This window comes from Neopsephotus bourkii, unplaced genomic scaffold (assembly GCF_033783945.1).
Source record: "Neopsephotus bourkii isolate Nb327-2 ecotype Australia unplaced genomic scaffold, CSIRO-AGI_Nbou_v1 NB_107, whole genome shotgun sequence".
Lineage (NCBI taxonomy): Eukaryota > Metazoa > Chordata > Aves > Psittaciformes > Psittacidae > Neopsephotus > Neopsephotus bourkii.
In genome coordinates, this window is record NW_026900624.1 from 3,738,274 (window position 1) to 3,749,534 (window position 11,261).

General features: G+C 42.6%; 1 protein-coding gene across 1 annotated transcript; it reads left to right on the forward strand.

The window, feature by feature from the left end:
- The first annotated feature begins 3,417 nt into the window (after positions 1–3,417).
- On the forward strand, positions 3,418–3,908 carry LOC133213997 (small ribosomal subunit protein uS12-like). The gene has a single exon (XM_061356653.1). The coding sequence runs from the start codon at positions 3,433–3,435 to the stop codon at positions 3,859–3,861; it is 429 nt and encodes a 142-aa protein (XP_061212637.1). The 5' UTR covers positions 3,418–3,432; the 3' UTR covers positions 3,862–3,908.
- Positions 3,909–11,261: the final 7,353 nt, after the last annotated feature.

Here is an 11,261-nt window from a genome sequence, read left to right on the forward strand (position 1 = left end):
TTGATATTCTACATGATACACATGCACACCTAAACATGCCTAAAATGGATAGCATTATAGTTAAGACACTCCAAGAGTTTGGAAGTACCAGAAGGCAGGTTTCACCCTTTGCTCCCACGTTAAAGTCAGAGCTAAGATTACGCAATCATATGTCAGAGTTCTTGCTTCTGATGCCTATTTTCTCTTCCCTCTATCTACTTTCACCTCTGTTTCCCCATGCAAGCCTCATTCTTTTTCATCTGCTGAAACCAACATCCAGCTCTTGCTTTCCATCCAACATCAAATGCCCTGTGCTCTCCTTGGCTGTTTCTGCTCTCACTGTTTCTGTCACCATCCATCTATTCACTCCTCCTTCACTTTCCATACCCCAAGTTCTTTCAGTTTTCTTTGTCCTGGTCCCCACAGTCTCCAGCAATACTTCATCTTCCCTCCTCTTTGTCCAGATAATTCCAGACCTCACCTCACCCATGTGAGCTTCCATAGACAGTCTCCTGGTATGGCAAGTCCTTCCTCCATCCACATCCTGGTTCAGTCTCTGCTCTTGTGGCTTTCTCCAGTCTCTTCTTCCCAGCTTTTCTCCTGGCTGGTTATGCTCTCCCTCAGCAGCCACACCATCTTTCTCTGGCTCTCTGCCCACCTCTTGTCAGGAAAACCAACCAGAGCAGAGAAGTGAGGCTTCCTTCTCACTCTGCCTTTATACCACCTTATCCCAGTGTCTTTTCCCAACCTCCAATCTCCTGGCTAAGCAGGTATTGTGGGAAAAGTCTGCCTTTGCCCTCATGGCCTCTGATCATGAGCCTGCTCAGACAGCAGGATATGTGCTCCCAGTGGAACATGGGAGCTGGAGGGTGGTGGGATACCTTTGGTTATTTGGTAAGGGATGCGCACTGAAAGTCCAGACATGCACAGGAGGAATTGGACCATAATCAGGTTTCTGCTAATAAAAGAGACTTCATTACATTAGTGTGATCTTTAGGAGGGTTACAACATGGTCATGTGTTCTTTCAGGTCATAAAAGAGCATTCCCAACGCAGAAAATGCATTTCCAAATTCCAATTTTTTCCCCTTAGCCATAAACATGCTAGGGCTTCTCAGAAGAAATTCCAGAATATTTTTAACAGGGATAATACAGTGGGCTTTCCTTGTTTTGCATTCTAAAATTATATGACTACTTTGGCTGGATTTTTCTAAAAGACAGTTTACAAGGTTCTGGCTGAAGAGGTCAAAGATGAGTCAGAATTACAAAGGAATGAAGACAGGGTGGCATACTAGGAGATGGTGGACTACCTCGGAAGCACACTGAACAGCTGTCCTACCTCTCAGATCCAGCTAACACAGTCAGAAACGTTGTTACTGCCCAAGAGGAGCCTACATTTGACGCCTCACCACTGCCCTAGTTTTAAAGTAGTCACCATGTTTACTACAGAGCTTAAAACCTGTTAAGAGACATCAAATGACGATAGCTCTTCACAGCAGCTATCCTGTGCTGGACCTCAATAACAGACCTTTTGAGGCTCTGTGCACTTGGCAATGGTAGTTTGCTAACAGTAGAGTTCCACTCACAGAGTTTGTTTCGTGGTCCTTTGTAAATACAGACATTCATTTGGCATTCAAGGCACACAAAAAAAAGCCAGTGTAGTTTACGCCTATACTGTGAAATGACTCTGCTCTCAAAGAAGGGATTTCAGGCACAGGAACTATTTGGCTTAGGTTCAGGTGTTCACCATCTTAACATGTGGACAACACTATTCCCAATACAATGCACCTACAGTGTAGTAAGCATGCATGTTCACTTATGAGTACGTGCCCTTGATCTCCTGAGCCACCACAGAGAATCTGGCTCTCCTGCAGTAATTCAGAAAGTAGGCGAATGCTGGCTGTATTTAGTTACAGTTTTTTGAGAGTTTGAAACATTTTGTTATTTGGTCATAATTTACTGCAGAGAAAAGGTGGTGGAATAGTTTCTCTGGAGTCTGAAGATCTTTATTTAATTACAAAATAGATACAAAGTAGAGAAAAAACAAACTACCTTTTAAGCACCCGCACCAGGATACCTCCCATAATAAAACGGAAACCATCAGTATGAGGAGTCAGGCCACACGAGCAACGAATTCATTTGAAAGTATACATTTTGTGCTCTACAGAAACCACCACCAGTTTCTTCTAAGCAGGGAAAGAAGCATGTGCATTTGCCTCTGATTTTAACAACAGGAGCACTGGGACCCCTTGGAGAAGTAATTTTATTTCTTTACCCCAGTTATTATTCAAAATGGGATGAGACTAGCCCATATTATTCAAAATGGGATTAGACTAGCTCATTTTTTCTAAAATGTTCTGAGCTCTACTGAAATCTTCGTGCAGAAAGGCAAAACTTGATTGTATTACCTACCTTCTCTCCTCTCCCCTTTCCTTTTGTTAGTCTGTGGTTGTTTTTTCTTTCTCGTTGGTTGTCCCAGTTCTTTCATTGAGGTTATGAATACAGTCATCAGATAGTAAGTCATAGGTTTCAGTATTCACTCATGTAAACGTGACCACGCTTAAAGACAGTTTCTCATCACCCTTCCACCATGATGCTCCTTTAGACATGGACTTCAGTGGCAGTTATGCACACAGCTTCCCATACAATTCGTTGAATATATATCCCCTAGAGTCCTCTTTTTTGATTTGTTTCCTGGACTCTTCTCACAAATAATTCTTTCCTATAGTTAATGTCAACTGATTTACTGTGGAAAATTTCTATGATCTAACCCTCTCCACGCATCGCCTTCTGAATGAGATAGTGATCCAACAGAATGACTTGCAATGCATATGCCATATGATACCCTTTTCCAGCAGGTAGATCTTGTTCTCTGATAATGCTGCTGAGCATCCTCTGCACCTTACTGGATGCACTGCTACACTAGAGTACATTTTTGGACTTCAGAAAGCATGTTTAAGACTGTTCTATGTATTGTGGACAAACTTCCCTTAAGGAAAACTTCAGAAAAATCGAAGACACTTTTTTCTCCAGTGGAACTACAAAGTAAGTTCTATGCATGCAGTAATGAAAATCCTTAATTATCAACAAGATATTGGAATGGCCTGTCTTGTGATGACTATGCATGCATAAGCATGTTAGAGGCAGGAAGGATTTGTGTGGATTAATGCCATTAGACCTACACTTTATGAGATCTGGATCACTCAAACAGAAAACTAGGGCATAACAAAAGGAAAAAGTATCGCAACTTGTAACTTAAGTTTTCCAGTACTTATACAAATTTTCAATCTCGTCACTGCAGGAGTGAAGAAGACCTACTCTGACACTCTTCACCTGTGCTCAGGAACTTATTCTTGCCCTCTTTCATCCTCATAGCTGAAAGGATATGGGAACACACAAGCACATTAGAGTAAATCACTGAATCCTCTTTCTTGCTCAGCAGCCAGGGAGGAAGGATGGGGAAGTGCCAAGGTGTCTGCACCATCTGGAAGCTCCACAGTCACCACCAAGACCAGAAGTGGCATGACAAGCAGTACAAGAAGGCGCACTTGGGCATGGCGCAGAAGGTCAACCCCTTTGGCGGCACCTCACACGCCAAGGGCATCAACCTGGAGAAACTTGGTGTAGAAGCTAAACAGCCCAACTCTGCCATCAGGAAGTGTGTTAGAGCCCAGCTGATCAAGAACAGCAGAAATATAACTGCTTTTGTTCCGAATGATGGGTGCCTAAACTTCATTGAGGAGAATGATGAAGTTCTGGTTGCTGGATTCAGCCGGAAGAGTCATGCTGTTGGTGACATTCCTGGAGTTCGCTTCAAGGTTGTCACAGTAGCCTATGTTTCTCTCTTGGCCTTGTACAAGGGCAAGAAGGAGAGACCAAGATAGTAAATTTCAATTAATTTGCCAAGAAGGTCAATAACGCTTTTGATTGGGGGAAAAAAAAAAAAAAGAAAAAAGAAGATATTCAGAGCAGCCCTGTGGAGAAGGACTTAGGGGTGTTGGTTGATGAGAAAATGAACATGAGCTGGCTTCATTGTGCGCTCGCTGGATGCATCAAAAGGAGCATGACCAGCAGGTTGAAGGAGGTGATCCTGCCCCTTTATTCTGCTCTCCTGAGACCTCACTTGGAGTATTGCGTGCAGTTCTGGTGTCCTCAACACAAAAAAGTCATGGAAGTGTTGGAACAAGTCAAAAGGAGGGCCACAAGGATGATCAGGGGACTGGAACACCTCCTGTATGAAGACAGGCTGAGAAAGTTGGGGCTGTTGAGCCTGGAGAAGAGAAGGCTGCGTGGAGACCACATAGCAGCCTTCCAGTATCTGAAGGGGGCCTATAGGGATGCTGGGGAGGGACTGTTCATTAGGGACTGTAGTGACAGGACAAGGGGTTAACGAGTTCAAACTTTAACAGGGGAAGTTTAGATTGGATATAAGGAGGAAGTTCTTTACTGTAAGGCTAGTGAGGCACTGGAATAGGTTGCCCAGGGAAGTTGTGAGCGCTCCATCCCTGGAGGTGTTCAAGTCCAGGTTGGATTGAGCCTTGTGTGGCATGGTTTAGTGTGAGGTGTCCCTGTCCATGTTAGGGGGTTTGGAACTAGATGAACTTGAGGTCCTTTCCAACCCTAACTATTCTATGATTCTGTGATGCTATGAATACAGCTAAACTCTGGTCCAAGTAAGACCAATTCTTTTCCCAATAAAAGAAATAATGACTGTATACCAATTTGTCAGTGGTTCAGTTCTACAACCTGATCAACTCTCAGTGTGAAATGCAAACTGCCAGAAGGCTCCTCTCATCCAGTCTGGGGCTCATAGGAGTGGTGACCGATCAACATGAGAACTGGGTAACCAGTTTCTCAGTCAGGCTTTTAGGCATGCCTGATTTTGCAATTCTGAGATAAATCAAGGAAGATGCAGTGCTTTGATGGACCCATTTAAAGTGTCTGCAGTTTTCCATGGGAGCAGGCAAGACAGTGCCTGTAAACTGATTTTTTCCTTTCTACCTTTTGCATCACCCCAGTTCCTGTTCCGGTAATAACCAAAAGAGATTTACCAGGAAAACACACAGATTTAATAATTTTTCTAAAGAGAAAATTGGTTTATCATGGTTTTGTGTGTAAGTCTTCTCATTGTGTAGTGATGATATTCCACTCACACATATGAAATCACAAGAGGTGAAGGAAAAATCTCTTTGTAACTCGCTAACCATAATGAGAAGCAAGCTTAAATATATCTTGGGTTGACAGGCTTCCTGTATAGTCTCAAGCAGTTTGAGTCTAATACAGCAGTTTGAGTCTCATGTGACTGCTTACAAGCAACAAATAAGCAAGGTTTGCATGGTCTTCTTCACCATGGAGGGTTTTTTTTTGCATACATGAGTGCTTGGTATAGCAAGCACTAATCATGGATAGGTCTTATGTGTTTGTTGGATATAGAATCTATTAGTCACACACAGAAACAGTGTGATGGTGCACAGACTCTGCAAAGCAGATATACTCCTGGGAAGAACAGGATAAGAGCCACCACCAGCAGCTGGGAAGATCTTAAAGGTCACCTCTCTGTACAACTGGGCAGCACAGGACAACATCACTGGCAGTCGCTTGGATGACACTCACTTCCAAGTGATATGCTGTGGGGAACTGGTACCAGTGTAAAAACTTAAAAAAACCTTGGTCTTTTTAAGTGTGAAAGATCCAGAGAAGCGGTTTTATAAAAAGCCTTTTCTTAAGTAGCCTAGCTGTTTGTGCAACGGCTGCAGGAAGCTCCTTACAGGACAGAGTACATTTGTTTATATTTGAGACACCAAATCATGAAATAAGATACAGAAAATGCTATCTATGCTAATGAAATGCAGCTGACAGCCACTGATTCTTCTCAGTTTTTTCTTTTCCTTTTTGACATTGCAGTTACTCTCACATGAGGACTCTGCAGGGCTAAGCAGATCCAGAGCTCTCAGCCTTGCTCAGTTTCAGAGGCTCACTATTGGCAGGAGAACGAAACTTTAAATAAATATATCACAATCACTATGACTGTATTCAAGTTATTCAGATAATGATAAGATGACATGGGGTAAATACTTGGAGTTGAGAGCAGCTCTAAAGACAGATGATCCGTCATTTATATTTAATCCATTTAAGAGACATTTTTATCAAAGATCAACCCACTGGGATCATTAATAGTTACATTTATAAAAAAAGCCAGCAGCCAGAGACCCACAGAGACAGACATAACAAGAGTTAGTCTCACAGTCCAAAATCACCAGTAAATTTAGAACACACTTACACGAACATTTTGCTGTGCATGTTATTATTTAAACAGCATTGTAGTAAGAACATATGCTTGTGTAATGAAAAACAACTACAAGGATCTAACTAAAATTCCCTGGAAAAAGGACCTCAGGAAAATGTGCAGCTCATCCTAGGCAGTTTTAGCCCAGTAAGAGGAAAGGGAACTCAATGGCAAGTCTCCTGAAGCTGGAAAAGAACAGTCTGTGATCTTGTCTTACTTGTCAGAGCCTAGGTAGGATTATGTGGAACAATCTACAGTAGTATATACAAAGTATGTTAGATATCGTGAAAGGAATGCTTGTCTGGGCGCACTATAAACACCCTGCAGAGCTTTTGTTGATGTTAGCATCAACATTATAAGCTACCCCTGGGACCCCTGCAAACGCATCAGACGTGCTGGGGCTGCTCTCGCCCGCTCAACCTCTGTCTCATGTGCACAGGCAAACTCAGCTTCTCTGAGGCTGGCTCTTCATCCAGCTGGCAAAAAAGTATCAGTAGCTAGCACATAAACCAGGGGTTGATCTCACACTGGATTCTTGGGAGTCATCCTGCACTGCACCAGTGTTTTCCCCTCTGCCTTTAGATAGGGCCAGCAAGAATGAGGAAGATATCACAGTAGATGGGCCACAGAGTTAGAACAAAAGTGAACACCTCAGGTACTTCCAAATAGCAAAACTGAAATGTAATTTTCTCTGATGCTGTTTTCAACATCAGATTAATTCATTCACGGTAATTTTCTTTAACACCCAGACTTCTGCTTTTTTGTTTTGTTGGGCTTAGGCAGGCAGGGGAAGGGATGCTCTAAGGCTATATTCAACTGCCCTTAATCAGGCAAACTTTCCATTAAGGTCACTTGTAGTTTTGCCTGCATAAAATACATTCTCAAGGGCCTCTTGGGGTTAGACTGTATTTGACTTGTTCTCAACACAATTCCTCTTCCAATCTATAATGACCTGTCTCTTCTTTGTGTACAGAGGTGTCTCAGTCCTACCATCTGATGCTCTTCCCTTTCATTCCCGTTCTCCAAAACTGTCCCAGCAGCTTTCAGATTTATAAGCTGTACATATAAGGTGAGCAGGCTTATGGCTTCAGAGCTTCTGGCATGAGGTACAAAGTAATAGCAACAAAAACACTGACATATGCAGCTGTTTCTTTAAATAAGGGAAGGCCAAGCAAGGTGACCGCTGCCAGGCAAGTCTGAATGTATAAAGAGAACCACTTCCAGAAAGAGGGCTCACAAAGTTCTTGAAAGTGAGACCACCTCAGAGATGAAGTTAGTCCCTTCCCCTCCCCCAGTCTTCCCTGACCTGCTTCAAACTTGAGTAAATCAGTTTTTCCAAGCCCTTCACCCCCTCCCTTCCCTTGAGCAGCCTGATTTTTCTATGTGAGCATTTTGGCAGGTCTCAGAACAGTTTTACTTATTCATTTAATAGACACAAATAATGGTTCTGTTTCACCAGCTAATTATTTCACCAGTCTCACAGATCCATGCCTTTCCTGCACGCTCATCGAAGAGGAATCCAGTGCCCACACAAGCAACAATAATAATCTGATTAAAAATCTGATGCATTTTGACTCCTTCCCTTCAACAGGTTTTGCTCTATGGATTTTTAAAAGAAAATTTAAAAACCCCCAAAGGTAAAAAGTAGCCCAATTTCTGCAGGACTCAGCACGCAGGACATAAATGAAGAGAACCACTGGAGGTCACTGTGACAGAAAAGGAGAATGAGTCAGATGAAAGTAAGACTTCCAATGCACCAGTCACCCATCTGAGGTGGTGGTGGTGGTGGTGGTGTTGGGGGCCTCAAAGGATGAGAGAAGAGACTGCATCTCCAGTCTGACTTTACTGGAATTTGGAGGCACTGGCTGCAGAAGCAAGGCAGGAGACGAGGCTTGTGTCCACATCAAAAGCTTGACTTCTGACCAGGTTTCCCTCCAAAGAATCTCAAACTTTTATCTCCTGTATGTGTTTACTGTCTTCAATCTGACTGTGAAGCGTCCTGCCCTCCTCAGTCTCCCAGCTCTGCCCCACACTGAATAGGAGCTTTTGTAAAACACAAAGTTGCATTCTACCTTACATATATATAATGGCATTTTGCTTTCAGAAATGCTGTTTTTCCCAGCACCAAGGGAACATCAACCAAAAGCTGCAGATGCTTCGCCTCTACCCCAGCTGGCAGTGGGCTTTTGTGCCCCAGCCCTGTACACAGCACATGGGACTCATTCCTGAAAGGAGAATCACACACTGGTTACAGCACCACTGGCTCTCCAACCTATTTCCAAGAACTGCATAGCTTGAAATCCTTATTCGCTTTATTAATGCATGTGTAGGAGGGAGGGAAGGAAGCGTGGTGGGGGCGAGGGCGACAAGGCAAGAAACATCACGCCTTTCAAATGTAGGGGGTCATTTTCTGCTTTTTCCATCCTCCCCTTGCCAGCTGCTAAATCCCACGCTTCTCCAGAGATGCCTGCTGCCTGTGCGACAGAGGTATGTGCAGCAATCGTCACTTGCAGTGGCTGAAATCACTTGGCTGGACCCACAGAAGAAGAGGTTTGTAAGTTCATTTGGAATAGGAATCAAAGAAGCTATACAAATTGGAGGGGTTGCTCTTTAGAGCCCCCCTCTTTAGCCTGCAGTTTTCTTTCCACCCCCTAGTCTCTCTCTCAGACCAATTTCTGCTGTGCCCTTAATCCACCCTATTGCCTTCCACAAGTTTCTGGTAACTTCATACTCAGCACAGAATACCTTATAAAAGCAGAAGAAAAGTTAAATATCTGCTATCAAATAAAAGAATAAAACTGAAGCTGCAAATGCTACGTCTTGCAAATGATATCCCTTCAAGAGCAGCTTTCCTTTCTGCCTTGTTTTTTGTGTATGTCTGCATGTATTTTTGACTAATAACTATGTATACATGCACATGCACGTACGAGTGTGTGTGGGAGTGAGAGCCAGAGAGCATATAAAGGGTATTTGGGGATTCTTTGGTTTTGGACTCTCACACACAGTTAGGGGAGGCAAGTTATAAACATATAGGTAGGTCCAAGAATGAATACTTTAATATTTGCAGATCTTGATGGCTGCCAAATGCTAGCATTTCAGGGATGCATATTCACATGCAGCTGGCGACACACGTTGGAATATACCCAACATTTTGCCAGTTAGGTTCCAGACTTGAAATATCTCAGCAGACCCATATGTGGATCTTAACACTGAGTAGGGAATGTTTCCCCTTATTCTCCATACTCATTAACTAATAAGCAAGCAAAATGGTTTGCTGGGAATAGCAGAGTGGAAATAAATACATTACTGGAAATTCTGGCCTTTCAGAAAGAGCGAGTTATCCTTCCCAGGGCCTCCAAGTCAACCTGTCAGCTCTCTAACCTGGAGAAAGACACCAAAGCTTATTAGGCTCAATAAAAATCAACCCACAGCCATCCCCCTTTGGGACGCCTCACCTTCGTGATACTTTCTAGGCATTTGTGCTAACCGGTTCATTGCAGCTGGACTTTTTATTTAATTCCTTTTGTAAAGGCTATCACACAGCCCCAGCATTCCCCAGCCTGTTTACTGCTAGTCTCACCAGTGAGCCGGGTGCCAGTTTTAATTAATTTGTTTTTCCAGTGGCAGCAACAATCTGTGTGGAAAGCAAAAGCAGAGGGAAAGAATCTGGAATCAGCAAATGGTGTGCACAGCTGCACACCATAACTTCTGCTAGTGAAAGTTTTAATTCAGTTGATCAGAAGAAGAGAGAAGAGTTGGAGGCAAAGAAGAGGTGGAGTAGTGGAAGAAATATTGCAAGAGGAAATAGTAAAATCCAAGGCAGCTGGAGAATCTTGGAGTCATTATAATTAAGGCCCAACAGGTTACAATTTCGCCAAAAAAGAAGTCAAGACTAGAAACCAGCCAGCAGGTCTTCAGGAGGGATTGCTCAAAGATGTGTTTCTGAAATATATTGTAATGGAAACACGAAGATTGCATTCTGCCTTCATTTCTCTTGCAGATAAGAGCATTTCAACAGGACACAAAATGAGGGGGAAAAAGTCATAAAGGGGAAGAAGACAACAGCAATCCAAAAAAAGAAAAAAAAGAAAGTAAATAAGTTTTAAATCCAGAAGTTAAGAAACATTACTATTGGAGGTGTAATACCCAAAATGACATTTCAAAGACCTCTTCAATTAGAACATGACAGGTAAATGATAAATTGGAAACCATGGCAAAAAAGTAAGTGTAAATATAGAGGTGACAAGTAAACATACACATCACCTGTTCCTCAGGTGCTACACACTAGCCATTATTGGTTTTAGAAACAAGTTTGGTAGTGAACAGACTGAATTGCTAAATATCTATAATTTGAAGTAATTAGGAAAGGTAATGGAAAAAATATAAAATCAATAGCGTGATTTAAACAGAGGAAGGGAGGAAGAACATTGCAAATTAACAGCAGGAAAGAGTTTCAGCCTGTAATTAGAACAAACCTTCAAATGCTCAGAAAAACATCCTCAACATTTAGAGGTTGGTAGGTGAGTCACGAGTAAGAAGTATGGCTCCAGGAGGTTTGTTTCTGGCTAAGCATCTTCTGATGTTAAGTCTTTCCCTCTAAAGGGAAAGAACTTTTTGTACTTTCTAGACCATCACATTTTAACCAACGCATTCATCCAGACGGATTCTGTCACTTGCCTTGCTGAAAGCTTGTTGTAGACCATGTTCATACCTCCACGGTCATAACTGCCTTTTATGCCTCTACTCATGAGATACCATTAACTGGCCCATGTTCAGAGGCAGGGGATGATAATGACTGTTGCTATTATTGTTAAGACTGAGCTCAACAGGGTAATTTAATCCTCAGTGAGCTTGGATGATTCCTTCCCCCTACAGCAAATCTATTTCACAGGAGCATGTAGGCTTTCATTTGACTGTCCATCTTGTAATTATTTTAATGTATGTGTTTGTGTGAGCTTAGGGAGTCTTCTACAATACTTTGGGCTGTATCTGAGTGCC

What these genes read in the sequence shown, in the direction of transcription:
- LOC133213997 (XM_061356653.1), top strand. Translation starts at nt 3,433, where the DNA reads ATGGGGAAGTGCCAAGGTGTCTGCACCATCTGGAAGCTCCACAGTCAC.